Source organism: Abramis brama, assembly GCF_963993115.1.
Source record: "Abramis brama genome assembly, chromosome: 11".
Taxonomy (NCBI): domain Eukaryota; kingdom Metazoa; phylum Chordata; class Actinopteri; order Cypriniformes; family Leuciscidae; genus Abramis; species Abramis brama.
Window position 1 is genome coordinate 12,819,692 of NC_139973.1, and position 16,193 is coordinate 12,835,884.

Here is a 16,193-nt window from a genome sequence, read left to right on the forward strand (position 1 = left end):
ATTGTCAATTCAGATTTGAAAACAGTTTCTGGAAGATCTAGTGTTTACAATATAATACAGCCCTATGCTTTTCACAGACACTAACAAAGTAAAACTGCAACAGCCATCCAGACAGACAAATCTAGGTCTGTTATGTAACACTAAAGTGGTCAATGGCTATTTAACATTTTAAAAAACTACCAGACTCAGTGTGAAGCTTTGCCAATCTTCTTAGCAGAAAGCTAACAACACACAATCAGATATTTAAAATATTTGAAAACATGACCTTCTAATCTGTCTAAGGCATTCGGACTCTACAAGAACCCTAAGGAGCTTTTGGCTAAATTGTTAAAGTATTGTGCTAGAAACCAAGTTAAATGGGTTTGGTCTGCAGGAAACACACATGCTGATTAAAAGTTTACCTTGAATACACTGGAAGTAGTTTCAGATAAAAGCACCTGCAAAATAAATACAATTCATTCTTGGAAAATTGCACTGACTATCAAGCTTGTACTTATACCTGAGATTGCTAAACCAAATACAAAAATCAAAATACAACAATTTGGTAGCTGAAATGGGAATCTGTTAAATAAATTATCCCTATAAAAGAGCCCAATCATCCAGAATATTTTTTTTTTTCCAGTATACAAGGAAAACTGCAATCAACATTGCCTTACATCAAGCAATTTTTGATTTCTTTGTTGGCAAACATAGTGATATGTCACATTAAGCTCTCAGAGGGGGAAAGAAAGCCTAAATGCTATTGATCTGCTTCACTGCTTTGTATTCCATTCACTAATAATTACCAATGCAGTCCCTCCAATTACTCGGCTCTACTTAACATTTACAGCCACGTGCAATCCACACACATTGATTCATTATGCAAATGACAGGGACTAATTTAAGGCTTGCTTACATGACTCCATTTAAAAACCTGCAGCCAAGGCAATGCACTGTGCACAATTGAATTGAGAGACAATTTCCTTTTAATGCTGAACAGAGAACATTACAAACATTTAAACCATTTGTCGACAGACAGTTAGACATAGGATGGATGGATGGATGGATGGATGGATGGATGGATGGATGGATGGATGGATGGATGGATGGATGGATGGATGGATGGATGGATGGATGGATGGATGGATGGATGGATGGATGGATGGATGGATGGATGGATGGATGGATGGATGGATGGATGGATGGATGGATAGATAGATAGATAGATAGATAGATAGATAGATAGATAGATAGATAGATAGATGTCTACAGCTGAAACTCTTAGCCATATAGTATGGAGCCAATGAGAAATGAGCCTTCAATATTAACAGTGAATGTGGTGAGGACTGATGATAGGATTACTGTTAAGGTGAACTGCGCAGGTCTGTATGCTCTCCAGTTTGAGAGTAGAGTGGGTGTCTAGCACCTGAGGGACAAAGAAGCTTATCTGGTGTCTAGTGAGCCTGCTTCATCAAAAGCCATGAAAATCAGTGACAGGTTGAGGAGAAGGGAGGTTAAATCTACTTAAAAGGCACTACTGGTTTTTTCAGAAGTGCTTCAGGTATAATTGCTTTGAATATAACCATTATCTGGTAGCAATGATAATTTTTTTCTGCATATTTTATCTCATAGACTCATGACTTCTCCCACAACTGGGAAAGGGGGCTTCTTTAGGAATATTCCATTAAATTGTTGCATATACATATATATATATATATATATATATATATATATATATATATATATATATATATATATATATATATATATATATATATATATACACATACATACATACACATACATACATATACACATTTACTCTGTCGCAATGTAACAACTAAACAATTTTTTTTTCATATTTACTAAATTCCTTCAGTGCCTTCAACAAGGAAAAAAACAACATGAATATTACAGTATTATATCTTGCCTTCTGGTATTCGTGGCTGGTAATTGTCAGATACCTGATGTTAAGTTCTGGCCTGGTTTCCAATAACTGTATCACCTTTAATAACCAGGGCTCTCTCTATTACAAGAGCAGCATTTCACGAGTTCACACTTACAATTAGATAGAGTAAAGGATATGCATATTTGGCGTGCTCTCCGAGGGGAGGGCTCTGAGCTCGGAATTTGGCCCGAACCCAGAGTACTCCCCCTTCCCAGGTTTGGGATAGGACTAGTAAGGAGATGGGGTGGTGGAGGGATGCTGGAAAACTGTCATAGATCAGAGGTAAAAACTGCTGTATAAAAAACTGCCTTGGCCGATATTTGGCATTTTCGTAAATTTTTCTGTTCGGCCGATGTGTCGGAAGTGGAACTTTTATTTTGAAGGTGCCGAGAACGCCAGCACATGAGTGCGCTCCCATTCTCCATCTTCATTAGTTTGCTCTCTCTGTTTAAGTTTTTTTCTAGGTTGTTAGATAGAACTGTTAAATAGAAAGTAAATGGTACACGAAAAAGTATTATAGCGTTTTCTTTTATATTATTAATAATAGATAGGCAAACACTATAATACTTTCTCATTTACTGTCATTATTCAGCAAATACGCATTTATATAATTTAAACAAATCTTTAAGTAGGCTATATCTATTAAAAATGTATTTTCGCAAACCTTGCAGGCTCGTGTTGAATCCAGCTGTGAAATCTTCTGAAGTGTGCATGTGTAACCTGCATGATCGCCTGTATTCTTTGCGTGACTGGAGTACAGCGCTATATTGAGCTGTCATATTCATGTCATTTTTACTGTATGCTGTATGTAAAAATGAGTGTTAACTTGTCTTTATTTGAAAAATAAGATTCCCAGAGTGCACAAACTTACCAGATATACTGAGTTCCCTGTTGGTAACAGCTTACTTTCTTTTTATTCATATTTTTTAAAACAATTTATTTTGATGAAAAATACTGTAATAGGATGAATTAAGAATCTTACAGAATTAAGAAGTTGACATCTAAAGTATAAGACTGTTTATTTAGTTTTAATTAATTTTCACATTATTTATTTCAAATTTATTAAATATTAAATAAAATAAATATAAACATATATATCAGCCATCTGCCACCCTTCTCTATAAGATATTGGCATCGGTCATTAAAAAAAAAACACTATCAGTGAACCACTACACAGAATTTAGTTTGACTCCTTGGCAAAATAAATATTGAAGCTAATAATCTATTATCATGAGCTATTCTTTACTTAATTTAAGAACAACATTATTATTGTGATGTTAAACTGTATCACTGTCATCATATCTGTAGAATATGTTAATATATTATTGCAGTCAAATTGCAAATATTAAATGTAGGATCATTGGCACAAAGTCAAGAACCATTTAAGGAAGATCACAGTCATAATTTATGCTCTTTAGCTCAGGAGAACAACAATGTCAAGGATAAAGACAGATTAGATCCACTCTAAGAAGTCATTAACATTTTAAATCCAAAACACTCTCCTTAATACATGATTAAATTTGTGAGCAAAGGAGTTGCTTGTAAATATATTTTTCTATCTATGGGATCTACCAATACGGTAGGCCTATACTACTCACACATGATTGATACAATTCATCTGGCTGTACATCAGCAAAACAGCAATATTTCTACCACATCCATTAAATATTTTAGAGAGTTGCAGTTCAAGTCAATAATAAAACAGAGGAGATAACATAGGGTAAAAACGTCACATCATTGGTAACATCCTTGGGATTAATCAGCACTGACAGTAAGAGGTGTGGCCTGAGGAGAAAAGGAACAGGTTCCCACCCACAGCTCCAAGAAGCACTGATGTTGGTTAAAGTATAGGCACTAAGCATTCACAGACCACCAACTGACATTCTCTGGACATCTGGGACAGTCATGATGACAGCCCTATTCACAGTACACAATAGCCTCCCATTGCATTTTTTTTTTTTTACCCAATTCTGAGATACAATAATGTTGTCACATTGAAATTACTTGGCATAAGTGCCTTCACTTCTGAAAATGTACCAACAATACAAGAAACATTCTAGTGTGTACTTTAGTTAAAGCGAAAAATCTAAGATAACAATCAAGGCTTTATGGAAAAGGAAAAAAAAACCAGCAAGGTGCACAACTGATGCATGAATAGCCTTTTAAACACAGCCTAACCAATTGAGGAAGTTGACCGTTACTTAAGCCAGGCAAACAATTTTATGGCAAGAGGTGAACAAAGGCTGCTGGACCATAACTATTTTGCCAAAGCTTGAGACAATAAACACAGATAATACGAAAACCTTTAGGCTGCCTAAGAGCTGAAATATCGAATGGACCAGATAAAGGTGTTTATAAAGGGTTTATGAACAATTTATGAACCAATTGTTCTTTTGAGTCGGATCTTTTCAATGAATTGTTTTTTAAAGAGCAACATGTATTTTTGGAACGTTTTAGCGCGCGCAACGTGCCATGCCAGCGTGACGAGAACAACGTGATTACGAACTTAGCCTACATAAAGTATTGCTAAATGGACTTTTTGAACAGGTTCACTGAAACTGATTCAAAAGAGCCGATTCGCAGAAATGAGTCGGACTTCCCATCACTTTTCCCCACCACTAGTGGTCCTGTGCTAAAAATATGTGTGCTAAAATATATTTGGATAAATATGCAAAGCGAGTCAAAATTACATCAGAAATATATTCTGACGCATATAAAATGTCATATAATATTTTAAATGGTTTTGCAGTTGTAGCAATATGTGAACGACGTTTGGAACAATTCTTAAGAAGGTAAATGCACAATGATCAATGGGGGAATCAGTAAATTTCTGATATTGTGAATAGCCATTTTGTTTAAATTAGAGCATAATATCAAGCAGCAAACGACGAGAATGGACATAATGAAACTTAAAAAATAAAATAAAAACTTAAGAGTCAGACACTTGCATCAATTAGCTACCGTCAGACACACCCATGAAAAAATATTTCAATCAACGTGGACGGGTTAAATTTCATTATAACATGTTTTAATCACAACGTGTGACTCAAATTCATCATTTAAAAACAATGTGCAACTTCTCTATCTTTATTTTTCTCCAAGACGCAAACATCCGCGAGGCTCATTCGGACGGTGGGAATCATGAATGACTTCATTGTAATTGTGCAAAGTGTTCCGCTTGGCGGGGTTTACAAAACTCTACCCCCTTCCCCAGCTCCTTATGCAACCCCTTATAGAGACAATCTGTACCCTACACTTCAATATGTATGATTGAGCCCGTGCATCTCCCAAACTAAAATATATGTAACTTATATGCCTATCTCTATGCCTAACGTTATATGTAAAAAAAAAAAAAAAAAAAAAAATCATCATAGTCCCAACCTGTTCTGGTCAGTATGGGAACCAGCAGGGATTGTGACCCAAATAAAAGTGACGGAGCGGCACTGGGGGAATCTGCCGAGTGTTGTTTACAAAACTGAGAGCAGAGCGACCGATGCAGGTGCCAGGCAAGTTTAGTTTGAACACTTCTACAGTGACTTGAGTCTCCTACCTGAGCAGCGCGGTGTCCCCCTGTCTGCTGACCACACTCTCGCTGGACGCATAGTCCACAGTTTGTCCTGCGGGCAAACACGATGGTAAAAAGCAGCAAAGACTAAGAATTATAGCGGTGAGCCACTGACCGGAGACGCACGCATCCTGCACTGCAATCATTATGTCCATCACCGCCGAATGGAGTACGATCCGCGTCGTTATCAAAAATACAAATAGGCTACAAATATCTGGATGAAAATATATTAATCCTCCGCGAAAACCCCGAGAAATGGCGTTCCGTGTAGTTTTCCAGATTTGTTTTGATCGGAACCAGACCGCGGGAGGAAGTCGACTCTCCAGTGGCTTGCACACCATCTAGTGAGGAAATGGGAAACGGGAGCAGAGCTAGCAGCAGACAACCCCCCGGCTCTGATCCTGTTGCCATGCGGCCGTTTCCCAGGCAACCTGTTCCCTGTAGCTCGTGATGGAGCAGTTAAGCGGGTGCTTATTCTTGATACGGCAATACTATTTAAAAAAAAGAGTGAGTTTTGACCACCCGAGGTTTAACGTCCTGCAACCTCAAGACGTCCTCCTGCAAACACGCACTTTGTTTTAGGATTAGCCTATTGCGTGTAACGTCTCGAAAACGAGTCATTGAAAAGGGCGAGATTTAAAATGACAGGGGTCAGGTCTTGTTTGTGTCATCAATGGCCCGTGCAGCCCTGCAATAGGCTGCTATTCATTATCAGCAGGCTATAGCTTGACATATTTCATATTCTCTTTATAGCACGTGGTTTTTGGCTTCAAAATTAAACAAAAATGTCCTTAAATGAAACATTTCGTACAGGCCTATATGATATTGATATTACATAACACTAAAAATAGCTAAGCCCACACTGTTTAAAAAAAAACACACACAAAAAAAAAACATGGCAGGCTGTGGTTGCCAGAATAATTCTGTAAAAGATACAGTAAAATGTAAACATTTGTACAGAACAACCTGAAAACTTTACAATTGAAAACTTCAAAAGCCTTTATTTCAAACAGCCAAACAACCACCACAATGACTCAGGGACTGTAAATAAAGTCATATAAGTTCATAAGTTTTTTTTTTTTTTTTTTTTTTTACAAGCTGAGGTAAATATATATTACAAGGTGCACACAGTGCCATGAACACAATTCAAAAACACCATGGTAAACCACATGAACATTTAACAACATAAGACGCAACATAAAACCTGTGCATAAGTGATAACAAAAAAACTAAGAAGAAACATAATTATTAAAATTAAAAACCATCAAATCTGAAGTGTCTCAGGGAATTTGGGAGTATGTCAGTTTAAAGCTTTACATCAAAAAATGACAGCCTACGCAACTACCACTTTGATGCTGATTTTGAACAGATTTTGAATTCAATCTGTTCATCATATGAAGTGATTGAGTCTCATCAGAAAATTTGGTCTAAACTGATCAATTCATATGGATTAGTTTTATGATCTCTTTATGAACCTTTTGAAGCATCAAAGTGGTAGTTTACAGTGGTAGTTTAGTGGTAGTTTCTGGTCTAAATGACATTGTATATCAACAACAAAAGATATGGAAGCATTTTCTGCCTTTCAAATGAGGATAAACTAGTTTGTTATTGGCAATCAATACACACAATTAGTCTATATATTTTCATTTTGTTATATTCATTTAGAATTTTTTCCCTGCTGTCCGTGACCCAATCACTACAGACTTGTGGCACTTCAGTTGAGAAAGCCACTGCTAGAACAAAGGAAAAAGTGCTTGAAGGAAAAATCATTCACAGCTAAATAATGGTCGACAGTTCCCACAATAGAAGCTATAGGCTACAACAAAATCTTTCATTAAAGTAACCTACATTTTTCTTTTTTCCCATGCTGCTCAAGGCTATAATCGCCAGTGCTTTTCCTCTATAGCCTCTCTTTTTGGTTTTTAGGAGTCACAGTAGAGTACAATACAGCTAGTATAGTTTAAAACATAAAGTGAGGTCCAGATCAGCATTTTCACTAATAAGCTAGGGGAATTTCTTGCACTCATTGCAAGTTTTTCCTTTTTGATTTGGCGCCATTTGAAACACTGCACTTTGCACAGCAGCAACTTGTATGCTTGCTCACATTCGCCTCTCTTTGATGAGGATGATGTGCAGGTTGTTGAATAATCTTCTAGGTGCACAGAATATAGTTTTTCTTGTGCATGGTGTGTGTGTTCAGTGAATGTTTCCATTTTCTTCTCATGATGATGACCATTCCTTTGATTTCCTTTCCTCTCGCTGGTGTTCTTTTTGTTTCCTTTTAAAAATATATATTTTCGTTGTTACTGCTCTCTCTCTCACTGCTTTCTGTGGTACTGCCTTCTTTCTTTTTAATAATACACTCGATGTACAATCGCACAACACTCAATGTCAGTGGAGCCAAAGGTTTCTCTTTTACATGTGGATCTAAGGTACATGTCAGCGTCTATAAGCACATTTAGAGTATTCATGCCTTTTGTTTTATAGATTGTGCATCCTGCAACTAATGGATTTATCTAATAAGGAATATATTTACTGTTGACTCACTGACATGGTTGGGCCATTTGTAAAACGGCTCTGATAAAAGCATTTTGAACCTGCTCCTGTTGCGTATTTGCCTTTTAATTGGGAAAGACATGGTTTGGATATAATTGCCTGAATGTCATTAGCGTTAATGGCAACCAAAGTCCCTTCTTTCCATTCTGTATCTAAATTGGACTGGCATAGTTGGTCTGTGCTAATCATTTATGCTGCCAAAAGCCAAACACTCATTACTAGGTAATTCTAGCATCATGCCTCCAATAGGGCAAGAATACATGCATATTAAATAGGCCTACACTTCAATTTTTTTTTTTTTTGGGAAAAGTAACAACTATATTGATAATATTGACAATGGGATGTCGGTTTAATGGGTTATTGAAAATAACGGAGACAGACAAATATAAACCAGATGCTAAAAAGAAAATAAATGCAATCATGTTGGTATTTTGTCATCTGCTGTGAGAGGCTGGGGCCAATTATAATGTTTTATATTTTCCTTCATAACTCTCAGACTACTGCTTGCCATCTTTTGGCATACGAAACATTTATGTGTGCCAAAATGACTAGACTTGATCATATATAAGATTATATTGCACTCGCCCAATTATAGTAGTTGGGAACATCTGTAACTTGAAAAATGAAATATATCAATCCAATGTATCTCAAATAAGACCGAAATAATAATATCAGTGCATTTACATTATTAATATTTTGGAATAGTTTTCACCTTTAGGGACTGTTTTTGCTTTTATTCAACTACTTGAATCAAATAATGCTCATTACATATTTTAGATATTCCATTTTTATATTCAGTGATTTTTTTTGTTAGTTGCAAATAACAGTGTGGTTAATGTTAACTTTTAATCAACAACCGAGAGATGGAAAAGATGAACTCATTTGTTATGAATGAATGAATGAATGAATGAATGAATGATTCACACTATATTTTTGCAAGTGTCATCACTCTTATATTCTGATTGAAGAAATTTGGTGTCACAATTGCCCTAAATTACAATTGCCCCCAGTCTCAACGGCTGAGGTAACAGGTTTGAGTCACCCAACAAAACAATACAGCAAAACCCTCACTTAATAACTAGAATGACTTTTGAAATTCTCTCAAGCACACAAAACTGAGTCTACCTGCTCATGCATGAAAGCTGTGATTATTATTACTCCCCATCCTCAACACAGTTCTGTGAAGATGTGAGGGAAATGGGAGCTTTTCACACTTTTACACAATGCAGCACCTGAAATAATGGACAAGATAAATGACGCCCAGGATTCTACCTCAGTGGCAGGGTCTTTTGTTTTGTGCTGTCTTGCCAAAACCTTTATAAGAAAAAAAAAGCACATTTTGAATCCATAGTCCTTATTATTTTACCCCCGTGTATTAAACAAGCTGCATTCCTAAAAGAATGTGAACGATTCAAAGAATAACGTAAAATGTTAGTCAGGGAAACTTTCATCTCTTCATGCACTAGCTGCCCAAAAGTAAGCCTGCATGGCTGAAGGCCTGAATTTATTTCCCCTCACACTTGCATGACATCGGTTACATGCTTGACATGAGGAGTCCAAGAATAAGCAGTGAACTCAACAATAAATGTGATGTTATGTAGTCAGAGGACTTCCAGGGGCGGCGCGTGCCTATAGGCGAACAATAGGGCGGCAAGAAAGAGAGATATTTAATTTTTAATTTTATTTATTTTGTGGACATTTGCTTGGAATTATTGCACTTGTTAAGGAAATTTACAGTTAAAGACCCAAGGACTAGATATGATTAATGAAGACCAGGAGTTAGAAGTGCAGTCAATTTAAGACAAGAGTCAGAATTATAATAAATTGAAGACATTTTTTACTGAAGATAGTTTGCAGTTTCATCAGGCAGAAGTCAGCTTCAAGACTCACAAGGAGTTCGTAGGCCATCCCGCTTACAGTTACAAAGATCACAGCAGTTATACCCTTCACCAAGGTCTCAACTACGTCATTGCTCCAGGTTGAATGATTCTGATTGGCTAAGAAATAGATAAACATAGTAAATTTCCACACATGGACTGATGGGCTGTAGCACATCTCCATAGTCTGTACGGCTGCCAGCAGGACCCTGAGTTAGGGACGAGTGTCCCTCCGAGGTCACAAGACTGTGTGTCTAGTCGCCAACATGTCGAAGAAAACAAGTCAGTCAATCGCCAATAATGCCAATTGTTCCTTAACCTGTAACCAAGAATACTAACACACACACACACACACACAGACACACAGCTTCTTCAAGGTTGGATTTGGTCGGGCTCTAACTATAACCAGGAGACTCTTCCCAAACATCCAGATAACATGTTATTTCTCTCAGTGAGAGTACACTTTAATATAGAACAGTAAAGTAAATGTTTTAACTAAGAAATGGTCACTCAAACTATTGGTTCCAATGACCCTTGTGACCTATAGTTGTCATGGTGAGCTAAAAGAACAGATATATGTTTTAACACGTTGAAGACCTTTCTCAAACAAAACGAGTCCATACTTAATCTCTGGAAACTAGGCTGTTACTGCATTCCTGCATGGGCCAGACCATCAGTCACCTCTCAGATATCAAATACAGACATTAGAGAATACATGAGAGAACATTTCAGTAATGACACTACTTCTATAATTAAAAAAAAATCTCATAAGCTTAGAGAAGTCATCCAACTCATTTGATATTTAGAAGGAAAAATATTGATTAATACCTTGATTATAATCACTCATTAGTTATACATTGAAGCAGCAGTGGATTCCAGAATCCACTCCCTTCACACTACTGTATATCAAAAGGTTATCACCCCATAAGTTATTATAAATCTAAATCTAAATTAAAAAAATGAGTGCCAGTCCCGCTCCACCCCACCCACCCACCCCCCCCCCCAAACCCATTCTTTTTGCAGCTAGTGGTTGCGTGCTGATTTTTATTTTATTTTACATTGCAGAATGAAATGTTGCGAAATGGGGTGAAAAACAGAATCTCAAAGATTGTGTTTAATTGTGAGTGTGAAGTGGGGCGGCAAGACGGTATTTTGTCTAGACTGGCAGTTGAGCTTGTGCGGGCCCTGAGGACATCTATATAGGTCACATATAAATGGTACAGGTATGACATCACTTTGTAGGCCAAAACGCGGAAGCATTTTAGCACTTCTGGTTCCATCGTCCCGAAGTCAATGGGATTTTTGAATGGGGTTTTGGTTAAATGGCTGAAATAAGGTCTGTGGTGAACACAAGCTCAAGACACTCTCACATTTTACTCTACGACATAAAAATACATCAATATTACCCCATTCATGATTCATGACAGCTTTTACGTGTCTTGAAGGCAGTTGCTAACAAGTTGCTAAATACATTTTCAGGGATATTAAAGGTCCCGTTCTTCGTGATCCCATGTTTCCAACTTTAGTTAGTGTGTAATGTTGTTGTTAGAGTATAAATAATATCTGTAAAATTATAAAGCTCAAAGTTCAATGCCAAGCGAGATATTTTATTTAACAGAAGTCGCCTACATCGAACAGCCCGTTTGGACTACATCCCTCTACTTCCTTCTTTAATGACGTCACTAGAACCGTTTTTTGACTAACCTCCGCCCACAGGAATGCTCCCTCAACTCTACCGAAATTCGTTTATGTACTTGCGCACTTCTTATAACTTACTGTGTTTACTCAGCTCTTACGGTGATTTTCTGAAGTAAAACTGACGCTTCATCTTTTGTGTGATGTACACAATAAACTTTATTAAACTCATCAGTATATGTTTGATCATCATTCGGACCTGATCCGAAACAGCAGACTTGTAGGCTATTAATAAATAATGGATACATACAAGCAGATGACAAATACGTTATAATAACCGTAATTAAACTACTAAACTATGCCTGTTCCATCTCTATACAGCACTCTGACTCTGTAGGCATTATTGTCCGACTCGAAATGAACACCGTTACTGAGAGTTTCTGATATTATCATCATTCCATGAGATGAAATTGTCCTGAGAGACTGAGCGTGAGCTCATGAAGCTCCGCCCCCTGGGTCGTCCAGCAGCAGCTTATTTGCATTTAAAGGGCACACACTAAAACAGTTTTTCTGAGCCCCAAAAAATGACAATTTAAACATGCTGTAAAAAATGATCTGTTGGGTATTTTGAGCTGAAACTTCACATACACACTCTGGGGACATCAGAGACTTATTTTACATCTTGTGAAAAGGGGCATAATACGGGACCTTTAAACGCCATACACACATACAAAAATGTAATTATTTGTAATAATTTGTTATTTGTAAAGAAGTAGTATATGTTTTCCATGGTAGAAATCATGACCTGCAAGCTTTGAAGTATTTGATTTATACCTTCATTTAATCTCAAGATCCAAGAATGACCTTTAAGATGCATCAAACAGTGACAAATGGGGTCATTAGAGATAACCTTCTCTTAAACATTGCATGTTGACTGGTTGATGTGGTTGGTGAAATCCATTTCAGGTATTATTCTTTGTAGATAGGGGACTATGCTGTGTGGCAAATACATGCATAACAAAATTTGAAACTGTAAAATACCAAGTCAAGAAGGACTGAAGTTATTTGAGTCGAATTGTATTAGTTTCAGAGACTTATAAGGATTCTGCCCTTAGTAAATGCTGCAATAAAAACATGAACTTATTTTTATTGTTTATACAGCTAAGATAAAGAAGAATTATATAACTTTTTTGATTATAAAGATGGCATTTTGATGACATTTTCACTTTTGATTAGTAGATGGAGACATAGCAGGCAAGATATAATTAATGCATAATGAGAAGATGTATTCAGAACGTTAATATGTTCATCAAAAGGCTTCATTTCTGTAAACTGAGATGGTCTACAGGAGGAAGATTGGGATGAATTTAGTTATCCATGCAAAATATCCACCACACTGACAGTTATTGTTCTGCCAAAATGAAAAAGAAAATTCTATCCTGCATTATGCTCAACTGGCATCATCAAAGAGAGTGACAGTGGATGCCAACAGGATATTGCCCACCACAAACACAAATGGAGTCTTGCAGTTCTTTGATTTAAACATTAAAAACTTTACAAATACACTGGATCTTTTGTGACTGCAAAGTATAAACTTGGAAGACTTTTGATTTCAAAAAAGAAAAGAAAAGATAATTCTATTTTATTCCTATTAACCATTTGTTTGTTTTTTGTTTGTTGTTGATCAATTATCTCTAATTTTTTGAACACAACAAAAAAATGCTGAAAACTACAGTCAGGTTCCTTCTCTAAATTACAACACATACTGAGGGAAATCTTTCCAATGAAAATAGACAGTGTTTCAGTGAAAGAACCACTTCAAGAGTCTGACCTTCATATGCCAGACTGGAAGTTAATTTTACATCTCATTTAAAGCCAGTGATCAGAGAGGCTGAGTTTCCCCTGCAGATAGTGCTGCGGAAGACTGGGATTTTCAAAGCAGGTTTTAATCTGCCTGACCCTCTCACGTGGAAAGGTAGACTACCCACAGTGCACTTAGACCTCGAACGGCTTTATCAGAGCTCAGCCTAAATGCAATTTAGATCCATTGCCTTGAGCTGAATGTCCATACTAATACAATACTGAAACATCGAGTAGCCCATAAGGTCTTGGTGAGTACAAAGCAAACAGACTTTCAGTATGCTTATGTTAGAACTCATTTTATTTAAATGTTTATGTTATTTTTATTAGCGCTGTCAAATCGATTAGCCTAATCACAATTAATCACATATAATATAAAAGTTTGTAAATATATAATATATGTGTGTGTGTGTGTGTGTGTGTGTATATGTACATATATATATATATATATATATATATATATATATATATATATATATATATATATATATATATATATATATATATATATATCAGTAAATCAGACAGTTCATCACGATACGATATCGATTCACTCAGCCAGCGATACAATATTTGCAGATACCTCAAAAAAATCTGCGATACGATTACAGTTCGATTCAGGGCTATAGGGTTTGATTTATCAATATTTAGATATAATGTGCCAAGTTTACACAACCAGTTACATTTATTAACTCACAAATGCAACTAAAATATATAACATGAACATGTAATTAAACTCTTTGAAAATTGCACACCCTCTCCCAATTGTGGCATTTACAACCCCAGGGGGGCAATGTTTCACAAAACACTGAAGCTTCCCCGGGCGCCACCATTGATTAGCGGACCCCCACCTGCTGTTAGCATTCCATTGACACCCATTCATTTTGGCGTCACTTTGACAGCGAATAACTTTACATTTGAGGCGTTTAAAGACTCCATTTGTCCATTATTTATTTCTAAAGAAACACGAAAATGTATAAAAGGCTCCATTACCTTGTATCTTATGGCCCCGTAGAAGCAGTTTTTGTAAAAACAGGCTAACGATTGCGTCATAACCAGGCGACTCTCTGTCGCACAGTAGAGAAAATACCGTATGGACAGGAGGAGAAGCTCGCGGGCAATCGAGCGGACGTGGAGGCAAAATGACAAAATAATTAATCAGAATACTTAGCAAAAGTTTCTCCTGCTCCTAGCTCATGGACACCTACTCACACTCTCCATCTCTGCAAGTTTCGGAAGGGAATGATTCAGATTTCTCTTGGCACAGCTACTAGAAGACAGACAGGTTGCTCACGTCACATATACGTCGTCAAGCTCAGTTTGAGTCTGCGCAGTACGCTCAGCCATCAGAAAGTGAGTGCTTCTAATTGACTTCACTTTTCTCCGTTGAATCCAATGGGGTCGCTGTGTCCATTTCTTTTACTGTCTATATTTACAATAGAAGAGTTAATTTGCAAAGGCAGATAATTCCAACAATATATATATATATATTTTTGGGGGGTAAAAGCAGATAACTCCACATTTTTTATGTTTCAGAGTTAAACAAAACCAAGTAATTGCTATGATACATAATAAAACACTCAGTTAATCTTTGTAACGTTAATCTCCTCAGTGTAGCCTACATAACTGACCCATGACAAACTTTGTTGTTGTGATTACATAGGCTAGTGATTAACTTACACGCAATACAGAGAGCTTTTCCCTTACCACTAACGTGCTGGTTGCAAGGTTCCGTGGATGGACCCTGCTGGTTTGCGAGGTTCCGTGAAAAAGTTTCAGCTTTTATTTTCCTTTTACGTGAAGAAGATATTACGCGATAATCAAGTTCGTTTAAATTATCCATCTCGATCACTTTTAGTCAGCTTCAACAAAACTCCTCTTCTTCTTTGAATTTTTACGGCAGCTGGCATCCTTTGAACAAAACTCCTCTCAGCTAGCGCGTCTTTTCGAAGTGACTAGCAACCTTGTCACCTGACCTGAAAACTGCGTGCTGATTCGCTAAAACTGTCTTTTCGGGTTGTGTCACAAACAACGGTTTTTGTCGGTTTTCTTCCATAGACTGTAAACATTTCTGCTGTAAAACATGAACTCGCGATGCCTTGACAGTGGATAATACCGTCTTTTGTGACAAAACGTGTTTAGGCTTCAGTCAATCTTGTCAGGCGTCTATTTCAGCCGAGAAAAGTTACGTGAGGATGTGGAGAGTGTCAAAATAAAGATACCGTATATCGATATTTTGTGTGGCATCGATGCATCGATTCGATCCATATCGATGTATTGTTACACCCCTAAATACACTAGTGTGTCTCGCGAACCAAAGCTCTCTGGACCAAACCGAAGCTCTCTGACTCCCCCATTCAGACAGGGGAGCCCCAAATTTAGTGATTCAGGTAAGGAATAGTATTTTAGCCTTTTTTAAAATATTTGTATTTCTTATGCATGATATTTTTATTTCGTATGCGCGTTGTGATTAATTTATGATTATTTGAATTCCTTTTCTATGTAAAGCACTTTGATTTACCATTGTGTATTAAATGTGCTATATAAATAAACTTGCCTATATACACACATAAATGCATTGATGACAAATGTTTCTGTTTAGATGATAGTCAGTATTTCATTGTCATATATATTAATTTTAGTCAGTTTTGCTCAATCTAAAATTATGTCATTTTAGCCAATGAAAATAAAAGTGCAAAATTAATAACATTTGATGATTTTTTTATACATTTATATATATTTAACTAGATATACTTGACTAGGTGAAATTCAA

The 16,193-nt window shown here is 36.6% G+C and overlaps 1 protein-coding gene across 1 annotated transcript in view; it reads right to left on the minus strand.

Annotated features, from left to right (window-relative positions):
- negr1 (neuronal growth regulator 1) overlaps positions 1-5,907 on the minus strand; it is a 132,091-nt gene extending 126,184 nt beyond the window's left edge. Inside the window, exon 1 of the mRNA XM_084129807.1 lies at positions 5,478-5,907. Within this exon, the coding sequence (XP_083985933.1) occupies positions 5,478-5,833 (356 nt within the window). The 5' untranslated portion in view covers positions 5,834-5,907. The remainder of the gene's footprint in view (positions 1-5,477) is intronic.
- Positions 5,908-16,193: the final 10,286 nt, after the last annotated feature.